The 15,590-nt window shown below is 34.8% G+C and overlaps 2 protein-coding genes across 2 annotated transcripts; one reads left to right on the forward strand and one right to left on the reverse strand.

The window, feature by feature from the left end:
* The first annotated feature begins 1,423 nt into the window (after positions 1-1,423).
* Positions 1,424-10,908, forward strand: LOC123710561. The gene is made up of 4 exons (XM_045662537.1): positions 1,424-2,317; positions 3,013-3,076; positions 3,390-8,841; positions 9,004-10,908. Exons 1-4 carry the CDS (start codon positions 1,719-1,721, stop codon positions 9,342-9,344), a joined length of 6,456 nt encoding a protein of 2,151 aa, XP_045518493.1. The 5' UTR covers positions 1,424-1,718; the 3' UTR covers positions 9,345-10,908.
* Positions 10,909-11,083: 175 nt separating this feature from the next.
* LOC123711275 (vacuolar protein sorting-associated protein 51 homolog) lies at positions 11,084-13,462 on the reverse strand. The gene has a single exon (XM_045663777.1). The coding sequence runs from the start codon at positions 13,280-13,282 to the stop codon at positions 11,177-11,179; it is 2,106 nt and encodes a 701-aa protein (XP_045519733.1). The 5' UTR covers positions 13,283-13,462; the 3' UTR covers positions 11,084-11,176.
* Between the last annotated feature and the right edge of the window lie 2,128 nt (positions 13,463-15,590).

Raw genomic sequence — 15,590 nt, forward strand, 5'->3', positions numbered from 1 at the left:
CAATAATTTTTTCTATTGTAGTCTATATATATTCTCTAACAAAACAAAAATAAGCTTCTTGGCTTATTTTTGTTCTGGAAAAGTCTAGCCTGTTATAACCCGAAAATTATGGCCCAGTTTTAACAATGACATGGAATGTTATTTATATAACACCAAAAGGGCAATATGAAAGTTTAAGCTTTTTATATTTACACAATAAACAACATTCTTTAAACTTGTTCATTTTTGTAAAAGTCCATATCTAATAATTTAAGTGAGAGTTTCTTCATCTTTTCCGGGACTGGTACACCAGAGTGGGCTGGTAGTGGACGCCTTTTCCACATAGGTTTTCTGGCCGAATTTGTATGATTTTTGCTAATACTAGGCTTAGGGGAACCAGCTGTGGAGGATCTTTTACGCAGAACTTTTTTAATTGAAATGTTTGTTTTTGGCATTACCTTTCCAGTCTTAGAAGGTGTATTGACATCTGTAACGAAAAACAAAATTTTTATCGTTAATATAATAGACACATAGTTTTAAAATAAGTAAACAAGATAATTTTGTTTCAAAGATAGAGTAGTAAGAAAACTTGATAAACAGCATGGCTAATTGACTATAGTTATATACCTCTTAAAGGCCTTTTTTCTTCTACTTTCTCTGCAGGCTTGCATTTTCTCTCTTTATTTTCTGTCATTTCGGTCGTTTGAACACTGGGTTTGGTGACTTTTTTTGTGTCTTTCTTTTCCATTTTAAAGATTCAAGGCTTTTAAAGATAAGAAGGGCTTCTTAATAAACTATTAGTTGTACTCTCGACAGTGTTATACTCGATTAATATTGTTATATTTGATCTAGTACTTTAGTTTCTTTGATAAAATTCCACCTTTTCGGCCCAAAATCAAAATAACGCCATAACAAAATCAAATTCACCTTTTCCAACGAATTTATTTTAAAAATTGACTTTGATATATGACATAAAGTCATTCAAAAAAAGACCATAAATAAGCACAGAGAACAAGAACGAAAAAACGAACGTAAATTTGACATTTTCGAGGGTATTAAAACCGTATAAATTACTTCTTTTCTTACAAAATATTTTATTATTGGTTTTATAATTTAACAAGTTTAAATTACTTAATAAATATAAAAATTATTTACAGAACTATTTTTATTATAACATTATTATTAAGTTAGTAAAATGATAATTTTAATAAACTCCTTGCTTATATTACTTAGTATTTAACAATCGAAATGATTAATATATATTTAATTGTATATATGTTTAGTCAATTCAATACTTAATAACATTATGTATTCAACATTTTATAAAAAAACTTAACGAAATCGATTTCAAACTGTATTTAAAAAATCGGTACTATGGGAAATATAGCGCATCACCATACATCACTCAAGTCACGACGTCCATCTTTATTCTTTAATAGGTTGATGTGTTGTTAAATACAGGCCCCAATTTACTGATTTTCTTAATTCTTAAATTAATTTAAGTTTTAATTTTAACTATAATAAAGTATAAATGTGCTAAAAAATGTGTTTCTCATAATTATTAAATTTTTACTGTGTGTGTTACTCAAGAAAGTTTCACTTGTTTCTCTGCTATTGACCTAGGTGCTAATTGGTTCATCGAAATGTTTTCATTGCCCGAGTGCAGCCGATAGTGTTAAATAGCGCGTGTTTAAATTTTTGAATACTGTGTGTTTATAAGTCAAAACAAATGAGCGGTGATGGATAGTATTCACCAGATTCGAGATGAAGCTGCTCGCTCCAAAGACATTACCATTGATACATCGTCATTACCTAGCGAATCGTTTTTAACCGCGAACGAAAGCTCATCATTCTATTCTTTAACTGAAGAAGACTCTACGTTTATCGTATCACCGTCGAAGGACAGTTCATCGACCTCCAATGTAGAACCAACAGACCCAAATTTAATATGTAATTTATCACCAATACACAAAAGCAATGAAATAGAAAGTTTTAAAATTGGAAAGCAAATTGAAGCTGCAAACATTTTATCTGGTGGTGTGAATATATTTGACGACAATTCCTATGATGGACACGAACTTGTTATTGATGATAACCCAATTGATAAGGATTTAAAAGGTGATGAGAATGATGATACATTGGAAGCAGCTGATATCAGTGATGCTACACCCAGTAAGGAGACCGAAGTAGTGTTGCAAATTGATGGTAAGAATGTTGATGCAATTGATATTGGAAATGGATTGTATTTGTACCGAAAGACAGGAGAAGAAGAATTAGCTGCTGTGCAGATCATAGATGATGACCAACAACAGCAAACATTTAAATTTCTTAAAGTTCGGTGAGTAAAGTGACAATTTTTATTTACATTTGCCTAAATATTTCAAGATCAAGTTATAAATATTTGATGATTATATATTGTAGGTGTAATTATGAAAACATTTGGTTTAGTTTAGGCAGAAGTAAGTAAAATAAATGGTTTATGTTATCCATAGTAGTGTTGAACATTGTAATTTAAATAATTGAAAGTATTTTTTCTTTTTCTATACTGATATTTAATGGGTCCTAAGGTTTAAAATATTAGGTAAATTACATTGAGTTGCTTTGCCTAAAAAGTCTAAATTTAGCAAAATATTATAACATAAATGTGTTAAAAATGTTATTATAATTATACTTTAAAAATTGTAGTTGTATAAATTTAATTGGGGTTATGATATGATTATTTTGATTTACATGAAACTAGTTTAGGGTATATTATACATAATAAACATTGTAACTTAAATAAAAGTTTATATTGGTTTCCATCCATGTTTTCTTAGTTTTACAAATAATCAATAATTATCTGGAATATTACAATTAATAAAAGAATGAATTTTATCTTAAAGCAAGAAATAAATAAATTTAATATTTATTACACACATCAAGATTGTTAAAAACACATAATTAATAAAATAAATGCAATTAATAAGTGCTATGATTCCACATGTTGTGATTATATACATAATGTATTTTGTAAACAACATTTTACTTTTTTAGTGAAAATTCTGAAGGAAACCTGGAGGTATATGAAGAAATAGAAATTGAAGTTCCAAAGGAAGCGGTATGTTATAAGTTACTTATTTGTTTTTGTTTTTAATTAAATGCAGACTATTTAAGATAAATCACTAAACAAACTTAATACAAAAGTAATAACTGAACTGAAAATCACAATATTGGCTACAAACCTATACTATAAATCTGTAGTATAATTACTTAATTAATGATAAAGTAAGTAGTTTCTGTTAATCTTTTAAAAGATATCTATGAATAAAAATAACAGTTATGGCTTGTATGCACATTTAAGAAAAGTATTTAAAGTTTTGTTGCACCTTTGTATTTCAGTTGATATTATGAAAATTATTTTTGTCTTTCAGCCTGTTAAGGAGGGCAAGCCTGCCTGTAGTACTTCACAAACTTCCACTGAAAGTGCCAAAAAAATAAATCACATTAGGGATAAAGTTGTTGAAACAACACAAAAGATAACACATAATGTCATAGAAAACAATGAATCTAATAGCAAAGAATTGGAAAAATCCAGTAGAGAGCTGCAGGAACCCAAGCCTGAATTAAACTTTAATGGCAAAACAATGAAATTTAGTGAATCCCGTAAGTCACCAGTTATTGGCACTTTTACTCCTATGACCTACCACTCAACACAAAATAAAGAAGGTCGTCCTCTCACAAAAACCATGGTAGATCAACATCTACAACCAAATAGGCATTCAGATAATATAAAGAAAACCATAGAAGTCAATACAGACAATTGTAAACAAAAATTAGAAAATGTTTTAAAATGTAAAGATGAGAATGATTCTCCAAATGAATCAACTGAAAACACTTTAAAAGAGAACATTGGAATACCTAATATCATGTCCTCCACAGTTATTGATATAATAGAAACAAAACATGATGATAATTTAGCTAGTGATCTCAAGAAAAGTCCTCCTGAGACTAAAGCCACTGAAGTTGTAAAAGAGGAATGTTTTTATATGGCAAATGAAGTTAATGTACCAGCAATTGATAATAAAATAACACCTGATGCAATATTGATTCCTAATATGTCTAATAAATTAGAAAATACTGTTAAACTAATAAACCAAGACTTATGTGATGAAACGAAAAGCAATGTATATAATGCTACTCAGTCTGTGTCCACACTGGTTACAGATACATTATCTGATAACACCGAAACAGATGTCGAAGATAAATTGGTTATTGCTGAAGATGTCTCCAATGAACCAACTACAAAGCCCGTAGAAATCAATCCTGACTCTAAATCAAATAGCAAAGGATTAGTCTCTGATTTGGATGGGGTACTAGAAAGTTGTGAAAATATTGTGAAAAAAATAGAAGAAACCAAAAACAGTGAACCTCAAGAAAGTGAAGTAATGCATAAAAATAAAGAAATTAAAATAGCAGTAGATAGCAGTCATACTGAAAATAAGAACAACGAATGTAAATTAGAAGCACAAGATATGAAGCTTGTTGACAAAGAAGATACTCTTAAAGTTGATTCTACACAAACAAATAAATCACGTCTGCATGATACTATTGACACATATAAAACTTCAGAACAAAAAATAGCTGTACCTAATATTATTACAAAAAGTAAAGTTTGTGGTACTCAGCCAATACTTAAAGATATTGAAAAAGCTACTAAGACACTTGACTTTGATGTTAAGATGTCTACAAATAATAGTTTGAAACAATTGATTGCGAAGGAATCAAAAGATAATATGTTAATTCAACAAAAAGGAACTAATAGCTGCAGTCAAAATCAAGGGGATCTAAAAATAGAAAAGCCGTCACAGTTTCCTACCATAAAGAAAACAATTCCATTTATTGAACAGAAGAGTAAACCCAAAACTGAAGCGAAAATAGACTTGAATCTCGGAAAAAACCTAGAACATAAAGTTTGTCCCGCAGTGCCTTTTGGAAAATGGACTGAAGCTAATAGGCAAGAATTTTTAAATAAAATTAAGGAAGCAAAGGTAACGACTAGTAATTCACATACAAAACAAATTAAACAGACTAATGACCTAAACAGAAGAGATTTCTTGAAAAAGATAGATAGTCAAAGACAGACAAATAGTGTTGCAGTAAAAAATCAAGATAATGTCAATAATAAATTGAATGTAAAACCTAGTTCTACAGTTTTTAAGAATACTGCTTGTGCCGTTGAAAAGCCAACGGTACCTGAATTACCGAAAATTAAAGAAACTTTCCCTTCAAAGTCTAACGAAAAGCCTAAACCCATTATAGAAGTAACAAACAGTAAACCAGAAATTCCCCAACCCGTGGTGAATAAATTAATTTTAGCTCAAAGAAAAGAAATAAACAATCAAGATCTGATCGACAAAACCATTGAAGGAATAATAAACCGAGCGTTACCTGCGAAAGCTACGCAAGAAGATAAATCGAATACAGAACCAAAGGCTAAAGACATATCAAATTCGAGCATTGTTACTTTAGACGATATAGAACGCAAAATGAATGAACTTCATGGAATACCATTTGTGGAAAGGCCGTCCCACGAGTTACCTGGGCTGGAATCGAAGCCTAACGATACCGATAATTTATGTGATACTAAAAATGAAAACCCAGTTGTACCTTACACAAATAAACATCACAAAAAGGTAAAGGAGAATGAAAAAGCAAATATTTCCGATGAAGAGGTTATTGAACATGAGCCCATTACCGGAGATATCGCGATTACTGTTAAAGATAAATTGCCCCAACAAGCGGTGTGTAATAATGGTGCTAAAAAGGAGTCCATAATCACAGAAAAAGATTTTGATAAATTTGCTAGACGTAACTCGGTGACTTATGAAAATTGTCTTACTGTTAATTTTGATAAGAGGGAACCGTGCAATGTTACACAAAGTATTGTCCCAATAGCTATACCCGTAAAAAAGATGTCTCGAAACGAACTAATGCTGGCAGAATCAAAAGCTAAATCTACCCATAAACAGTATCTGGCTCGTCATAATATCCATGCCAGTAAAATTCCTACTGCAATGAAATCCACGCAACCAGAAATTACAGCAAGCAAAAATTATCAATCTAAAGTACAAATGGCGTACCAAACCGCGATAACAGCTAAACAACAACAAGAACCTATTACTATAATTGAAGATAAACCCGTGAAAGTAGTGTTTGTGGATACAAATGCCGAGTTCGGCCCGGTCAAATTAAATGTCCAGGGTCAAGAGCTGTCACCGTCGAGCAAGCCCACAAACGATAATGCTTACAGTACTTCAGAGTCCATCGATTCTGATATCATAGAAACTATAGCCAATCAAAATAAATTATTGGAAAATAAATCAAAGGTTAAACATCAAAGGAAACAAGTTTTGACACCGGTCGAAGCTCCTGAAATAGAACTAATTGTACCCAAGGACCTAGGCTTAGAATTTTCACCGAAGAAGAAGCGCAAGGTCGATGAGAAAAGTGATAAAAAATGCAAGTCACTTGTGCCAAAAAAATCCTATCTTCTTAACCGTAGTATTGAGGATGATAAACAATCTAAAATTCGAGATGTTATTAAAACCTCGGGTTTTGAAACAGTTAAAAGAAGTGAAACGTACGTTGTACACTCTGACCCCATATCTGCGATCGACAATTTAGTAAAAGCAGCCGAATTACTTGAAACACAAAGTGAAAATAAGTTAATGAATAGTGAAGAAAATGAAACAAAAATAGAACAAACCACTCCAATCAAAAGAGGTCGCGGGCGACCTAGAAAATATCCACTGCCTAGCTCTGAATCGGACTTAAAGACACATGTAAGTCCACAAAAAGAGAAGATATCGGAACAAAACAATTCAAACATGAGTCTAACAGAGACTGAAGAAGATAGCAGCGATGACGAAATTATACAGGTAAATTGGACTATGGGTAAGATAAACGAAAATATAGTGTGTCCTATCTGTAGCAAATTATTCCGTTCAGAAAATGTTGTATTTAAACACGTAAAGCATTGTACGGGCCCTTCGCCAAATAGATCTGAGTCTGATAAACGTAGTTCTCGCAGACTAAGAAATTCAAATGACAGTAAAGGCTTTTCTTTGGACAGTAACTCAGAAGACGAGATAGTTACTCCAAGAAAACGAAAATCAAGGGATTCTAAACCAAAACGTGATGATGAAATGAAATTACGAGAAATATCAGAAAGAGCACAGGCTCATTCCAAGCAAGAAGAGAAAAAAGAAGTAAAAGTTAAAAGCAAATTAAACAATCTTGCATGTGAGCTATGTGGGAAAACATTTCGACAACTATCTTATTTATTAAGTCACAAAATACAACACAAAAAAGAAGAAGCCGAAAAGTTAGAAAAAATCAACAAAAGCGTGTTTTGTTGTGAAGTATGCAAGAAAGAATTCAGAAAGTTACATCACTTAGTCCAACATCGCTTGATTCATGATCCAAAAATAATCACGGCGAGATCGAGCCGAAAGAGCTCATCAGAAGTAAATGAAAATAAACAAAATAAAACTCAGGCTATACCACCAAAAGAAAGAGAAGATCGCAATACAGGGTTTCGTTGTGAGCCCTGTGATAAGTCTTTTAGAAAACTCCATCATCTGGTTGAACATAGAGAAACTCATGATGGTATCAATAAGAAAAGTACTTCCAATAACACGGATGATGCTGTTAAAACACCTACCCTGCATGAATGTGACATATGCAACAAAACATTTAAGAAGTTGCAGCATTTGATGGAGCACAAGGATCAACATTTAGAAACAAGTTCAGAAAAATCTGACGATAAAAGCGTTCAGAGCTCCCTATCTACCCGCGACATAATACATGAATGTTCCCTCTGTTATATGGTTTTTCCAAATGAACACTCGCTTAAGAAACACTTTGTTAACTGTCAGCGAAAAAAGAAACAATCCGCAGCGAAACTATCGAAAACAGGCGAAGTAGTTATTAAAGAAGAAACTAGAGAAGAGATAGATAGTGAAACTGACAACAAACCCAATAGCATAATGCCAGAAATCATTAAACCCGAGGAAGGAGTTAGCAACGAGGAAACTTCAGCTCCGGAAAAGAATGCCAAACAAAATAAAGAAAAAGAAATGTCAGACCATGTTTGTGAGACAGAAGAACAAATTGATAATAACATTGTCGATGATTCAGACAGTAAGAGTGACGATTTACCGCTTGTTACAAAAAAATCTGATGTTGTCGCTGATACAATCAAATTAGAGAATGACACGAAACCCGCTATTAAGAAGGAGGAGATAGAAATCATCGTTATACCAGACACGCCGACTCCTAAAAAACGAACCGCGGGCAAGGAAAAGATAGGGATTACAGTTACAAAGAAACAAAAGATCAGTGTGCTACGTAATGTTGACAAACAGGTTGAGTCAAGTGACGACGACGACGAAGTGAGGTACATGCTAAACCCAGAATATCAGGACAAAAACCCGGAGGAGAAATTTATGAAGGTACGAGCCGAAAAGCGCAGCTCGCTTCAAATAGAAAGACCTAACTCGAAGGATTTAGTCAAACGAAGAATCTCCCTGCAACACCCTCCAAAAATACTACGTCTGAAGACAAAAGTAGAAGCGCGGCCGATACAATCGGCGTCCGTTAAAAAATCTAAATCCCTATTGAAAACGGCGCCTTCCACTGATTCGGACGACAGCGACGTTAAATATTCCTTCCCTGAAACGGTTGCCGAAAAACCTTCTCCAAAAATAGTGAACGATAAACGAAAGTCTATCAGCGATAAACGAAAATCACTTACTGGCGTGGCTAAAAGAAAATCATTGGGAAAACAGAAGAAAAATCCACCCGTGAAGGTGGTCCGAAGGCGTAAGTATTTTAATTTTAGCCTCGCTTGTTGTAGCTTTTCGAGTTCAGTACATTCATTACTTAATACACAAGATTTCCACAAAACCATTTTTTATATCAATACATGATGAAACCTCATTTTCTTTTCCAATAGGTAATTTCAATTATAAATGTCGATTGCAGGTGCCGAAGCGGAGCATCGATGCGATTGCGGACAGTTGTTCAGCAGCGCTGCTCTTTTGTCCCGACACACCACTTTAGCACACACACCTCCCAGAATACGAAAACGTAGATCTCCCCCGCCCGAAAACCCCAAACCGAAACAACTTAAACCTACTCCCAAACCGCCGAAACAGAATTTAGCACAAAAACTCACAACACAGAAACAAACACAAAAGCAGAAAACACAAATAAAAACACAAGTTAAAAAGTTGAGGAAATCTAGTGATAAGCAAAGTGACGATAAGGATACGCGCAGGACTGCTCTCAGAGGCGCTCCTGACAAGTCACGGAAAATCAAATAAGTGTTATTCGATGTCCTACAGTTTTAAAATGTTATGTGTTTCCTACGTTGGAGAATATTTATTCAAATGTTCGGACATTTTGGCGTGTTTATTCTCTGTTATGGATGAATTATGAATTCGCTAGGACTAATCACGCACCACATGCTCACGACGTAATACGGACCAGTGTTAATGAAATATATATTTTTACACGCGGTTATAAATTTGAGATATTCTGTGAGCGACTGGTCACGATTTTGTCAATTTGTTCTAGATCCTAGAAGAGAAAATAATTTATGTTTTTTTAGTTGTAAGCTTTCATTGTTTTTGCGTCAATTGTTTCGAGTATGTCGCTCGACACGTTTTGCTAGTCTGTCCCGTTTCTACTACAAATCGATTTTTGTCCTTGACATTTTGCACGAGTGCCAATATTCGTTGGACATTCAATGGTTTTGTAATGTTTTCTTTATTAAACTAACATTAATTTCTATTATTAAAGTCTCAAATATATTATATTTTTACATTATATTGTATTTATATATATATATTTTTTTATTCAGTTATATTATTTCCAATAGTGTTCGAATTTATCTAAAGCTGAAAACATCAGTTTTTTGTCAATTAATAACATCTCTTATATTTGCGTATGTATATCCATGTATTATCTTATACAGCAGCTGGTCTGTCATACGTAAACAATTATCATATGCTTTTTAACTTTCTTTAGGAATGAAAATATTTAAATTACATATGTATGTCGTAACAGCCCTTTCACGCTTATGGTAAAGCATTTCAAAGTATTAATATCTGCTAGGCACAAATTTATGACAATAACGGTACGCTTAGTCCAAGGCACAAAGGATAACATAACTATGATCTAAATATCTTTCATACTAACGTATTCTTTCGTTTCCTGTGATTTTTTTTTACGCTGTGATGAAAATAGAGAGAATTTTTTTACACCTTTGACGTTTTCGGCTTGGACTAAGTGTTCTGTGACACCCAAAAATGGAATTATGACATAATAACACAACATATCCGTAATTTGGTCAATGATTAATCGTTTTTATCAACAAAACGAGCGATATATTCGATGAGCTTATAATAATTTTGGGATAAACAAAGCGTAGTAAGTCACGAGCTTCCCATAGTTATGCAAAACAATTTTTGTAGAACTTTTGTCGATGACGTAATTCAAGAAGTGGTGATAAGTACCCCATATATTTTAAGTCAGTTTAAAACTGAAAACATAATTAAGTATAGTGAATGACCAAAAACTTTGGATAAACCCTTTATGTTTTGGAAATAAAATTTTTAAATCTCCATAGTAATATAATTGTTTATAGGAATATAGGACCAAAATATCTTCTGTTTTAGTGTTAAATGTTACGATGTTGTTTTTTAATTAATTTTAAATGTTTATCGTACCCCCATAACTAACATTTAAAGAAAGTAGATTGTCTCGTGAGATTTATGTTCTAGGAGCATTTACATAAGAAAATATATAATAGTATAGGTAAATGTAGATCATTATTTTTAATACTTACGATGCAATTTTTTGACTATTGGGTTATAAATAAATTGTCTAAAAATGCTACTAATGGTGTTTATTTCAAATGCAATAAATCCTATTCATCTTTCAAAATTTACTCGTCAATTGAGTAGCTAGCAGTTTTGTTAACTTAATTGTTTAACTGATGTGGAACATCTTTTAAAAAGGTAACTGTTGCACATTCAGACAGAACTAAAAAAACAACTCGTTCATACAATAAATATTTATTAAGATTATTTTTAATTAGTGTTAAAATAATTTACCAATATGACGATGTTAATACTTAGGATAAAGGTTGAAATTATCCGCGCTCGCAAATAATATCTACAATACTAGGTTCCATTAGCTGTGGATCAACACATCGTAACTGAGCAGAAGAAAGAGCATCCTCCAGCAGAGCATTAAGTAGTCTTTCATCATTTCCCATACAAGACAACCTTTGTTGAAGGAAATGTACATCAACCTGTAACTGCTGCAAGCCGTGTCTACTAAATGTGCGTAATCTAACGCATTCTACTAAAGCTTTCAACGCCACTTTTAAAGCCCCATTGGATAAAGCAGCTCGATCCGCGCCGGCTGGGCTGAAAACCTCGATTCTTTCAGAAAATAGCCTATTAATAGGAGAGAAAGACGATGGTGCTCGGGACCAAATTGTACGCCTACTAGAATCACTAGATGGTTTGAAGCTGGTAGGAAAAAGTTGTGAAGCGGCACTGTCAGCACTGGCTAGTGTTTCTACAACCCTTCTGCAAACTGCACGAGGTCCGCGAGGTTCAGGTGCCCGTAGCCAATCCCTCGCCAAAACTGAAACACGCAACATTTGTGCAGCAGTTTGTCCTATAAATACTACTTCTGAATCTAATGCTGACTGAGCGGCAGTAGACAAGTTGACCATTACAGTATTAGCATCCTTTTTTTCTACAGATAATCCGGGGGCAGCTTCTTCAAGGAGTTTTGTTAGATGATTTTGTAATATTGTCACTCCATTTTCTTGCATTTCTAAACATAACTTAGCCAGAATAAGTAGCAATTCAAATGGAATGTTATTTGATGTTTGTATCACAGATAATTTCTTAATCATATCTGAAATATTTATCAAGGTTTCCGATACAACTATCCAGCAGCCATCTGCCACTGCATTAGCACACCATGGTTTGAGACCAAATGATAAATTGTTCTGCAAAAAGGCCATTAAGTCCAATAGAGATGCTTGAATTTTTTGCATCAAGTAAACTTGCAAAGCATTCAGTATGTCTTTTAGATCTGCATTCTCTGTCCCTTTACTGGCTAAGGATTGGCGAACTTTCATGAGGTTTTCTTTAAATTGAACTTGAATTATTTGATGCTGCATTGTAGCTTTATGCTTGATGCATTGTGTGACTACAAATAGAGCTTTGTTAGATGCTCCATCGCTGCATATTATTTCAGACAAAGCTTGAAATTTTCTGAAGAATTTATCAAGACCCCTTATAAGTATTTCTGTGCCTACATTTTCTGGTCTTCTAATAACCGCTTCAAAGAGATCAAATACTTGAGTCATTACTTTGTCAGCAAATTCTGGTATGCCAATTCTTTCACTATCTTGAAAAATATCGTGATAACAAGATATTACTATACCAAGATCTGCAAGAATCAATCCGTTACATTTTTCAACCCATTCCAGAATGTCTGAAGTATCTACCATGGAGGCTAGGAGATTAAGATGTTGTTCAAGTCTACTTTCTGCACAACTAAGGAAGATATCTTTTAGGGAGGAATCTGATTCCTGGAGCTGTCGCAACAGACCTACACTTTCAGCTAACTCTGATGCAGTAGTTTCAGGAGAAAGTAACCTTTCTCTTAGACTTTTCTTTAAGCCATAAATGATGTCAGAGCACTCTGTCTGAATGCTTTGAAATGATGGTTGATCACCATACTTCTGTAACACCTTTTGGGCATGTGTATAATCATGAACTGCGTCTGTATATCGTCCTTCTTGAATAGCCTTATTTAACTGTGTAGGTAGTAGGAATAGAAATTGTAATTTATCCAACAATTGACGAGTACTGCATAATCTATTTACATTGTTGCCACTGTCTTTAAGAGATTCTGAAATATTTGAGCTAAATGTGGTTATCTTGTTAATATTTTCACTTAACTTATTCATTTCTTCCTGCATTATTTGAAAATCTGAACGCATCTTGCGAACTGTTTCTGTTGCCGATATGAACTTATTGTAATTTTCATAAACCAGAGTCTGCATCTCAGACTGCAAGGATTGGCTTTGCGTGATAACTTCGGCTTCTTTGTCCATTACTTGTCGCAAAGATGCACATTTCATGAGACATTCTAAATACATCTCCGAATTAAATGAGCTTCCATCGATATCCAAAGGATTTTCATTGTTTTGTTTTTCTGGTTCCGACATATTGTTATAACACTCTTACGTGAAATTAATTTAGAGGCGAAGTGCAAAAATTCTTGATTAGTATTCAATGATTAATAAGTAAATATTAAATCTAATTTACTTTCAATCGTTAAAATACTTAAACATTGTTTTAACTTTGTAAACAAGATAAACGTCAACTATGAACTAAGAGAGAATTGAGAAATGACGTCTCCCTTACGAAATGACATCTGAAATTCACCTATTTATTCGGATAGAAATACAGAATACAAACAAAAGTCCAAATTTCTAGCATTTACATATTACAAAAAATGAGAGGCTTTAACAAGCTTGTAGAGGAAAGCGGATGGTTGATGGTTGACGCACGTGTCAGTGAGATTTTAGGTTTTTTTCCGGTGTTTCTGTGATTTTCCAAAGCTAAAATAGTTGTTATTGTTCTATCTTCACAAAACTAAGCCTATTGGTGCTGGTAAAGTATAAAATTTAAACTTATATAGTCGCTGCAGTTCCAGTAAAATGGATCCTGACCCCGAACCTCCCGACCCGGGAACCTTTTCTACGTCTCGCAAACGACAAGGAGAGGAGAGAAATATGCCTTCCTTTAAAAAAACAATTACGGATCCCACTCAGGCGAACCCGTCTGTTCAACACCTATATGTCCACCCCTCTTTTTCCGATGGCCCTCGATCGTACTCTAATGATGATAAAGGTCCATTCATTGTCCAAGTTTCCCGGGAAGTAGAGGACCCATCTTCTGGAGCCTCGTTACGTGTTTAGGTTGTTTTGGTTTATGTTGATTGGTCCTTATTTGGTTAAAATAAAACTTCCTAATAATTCGTTGAGAAGAGGTGAAGGTGGAATGTGGAATGTGTTTAATTTTTAAAAACTGTAGATTTATATACAAAAGTTATCCTACACTGGCCACTAGCTGTAACATGTGGTACCAAGATGCGAAGGGTGCGTAGACAATAAAATCGAGGCGCGGCAAAAAGTTGTCCTTTTCTGCGCGCAACCGTCGAAGGGTACGAACGTGTTCTTCTCAGAACAGTTTGATATCGTGGTCTAACGATAACGCCAATTAACTGTTCTTTTCAGAACAAATTATTGTTTCATGACGATAACGTTTACAACTGTCCTTGTCAGGACACATCACTGTTTCATTACGACATGTACTAATCACCTACAGGATTCCCCCTCTAGCGAAGCGTACCGGCAGGCGTATAACGCGGCCTCGGCGAGTTGTTCTTGTAGGTATTGAGGTGTTCCCAGTGTCTTGTTGTTTCAGGTTGTTGTCATTTTGATGTTTCAGGCTATTTGATGGTTCATGTAGTTCGCTCGCAGTTGATGTGTTTTGCTTGTTGCAGGTACTCGTTGTTGTATCAGTAGGCACATCTTGCTCGGCGATAGTGTAGGCAGGTTTGAGTCTGTCGATAGAGATATTCATTTCACGGTTAGGTAACTGCAGCGTGAATATCTTGCTGTCTCGTTTCAGCACGCGATAGGGTCCGTCGTAAGGTGCTTGTAATGGCTTCTTTACGGCGTCTACGCGTACGAATACGTATTCACATGTTTGCAGGTCGCGGTGAACGAATATGGGTTTTGTGTTGCTGTGTGGTTGACTCGGCATTGGTTGCAAGTTACAATACGTAACTTGCAACGTCGCGTCGCGTCGCGCAGCTGATCGATGTAGCCAGAGTCCATGATGACGTCATTGCGGGTCGTTGATAAGAAATCACCGGGTAAGCGTATGTTGCATCCGTAGGTAAGCTGAGCGGCGCTGACGCCGGTGTCACTTCGCATAGCGGCGCGTAATCCGAGTAGGACGGTTGGTAGCTCGTTGATCCAGCTTCTTGCGGTTTGTAGTCTTGCTTTTAATGCGGCTTTAAGGACACGGTGCCATCGTTCGATGATACCGTTACACTGTGCGTGGTATGAAGTTGTACGCGTTTTTTCGATTCCTAGTAAGCGAGAAAGAGATGCAAATACTCTGCTTTCAAATTGGCGTCCTTGGTCCGTTGTTATTGTTACAGGACAACCGAAACGGGAAATCCAACCTTCGTATACCGCTTTGGCGACGTCTTCAGCTGATATTTCGCATAATGGGTATGCTTCGGGCCATCTTGTTGCTCTGTCGATCATTGTCACGAGGTATCGATGACCGCTGGCCGCGGTAGGTAGCGGACCAACGATATCAATGTGAACGTGTTCGAATCGTTCGGTTGGTGAAAAAATTGATAATCGACTTGATGTGTGGCGTTGTATTTTGGCGCGCTGACACTGTAGGCATACTTTTGCCCACTTGCCGACGTCTGCGTTCATTGAGGGCCAG

This window comes from Pieris brassicae, chromosome 6, assembly GCF_905147105.1.
Source record: "Pieris brassicae chromosome 6, ilPieBrab1.1, whole genome shotgun sequence".
In the NCBI taxonomy this organism is placed as follows: Eukaryota; Metazoa; Arthropoda; class Insecta; order Lepidoptera; family Pieridae; genus Pieris; species Pieris brassicae.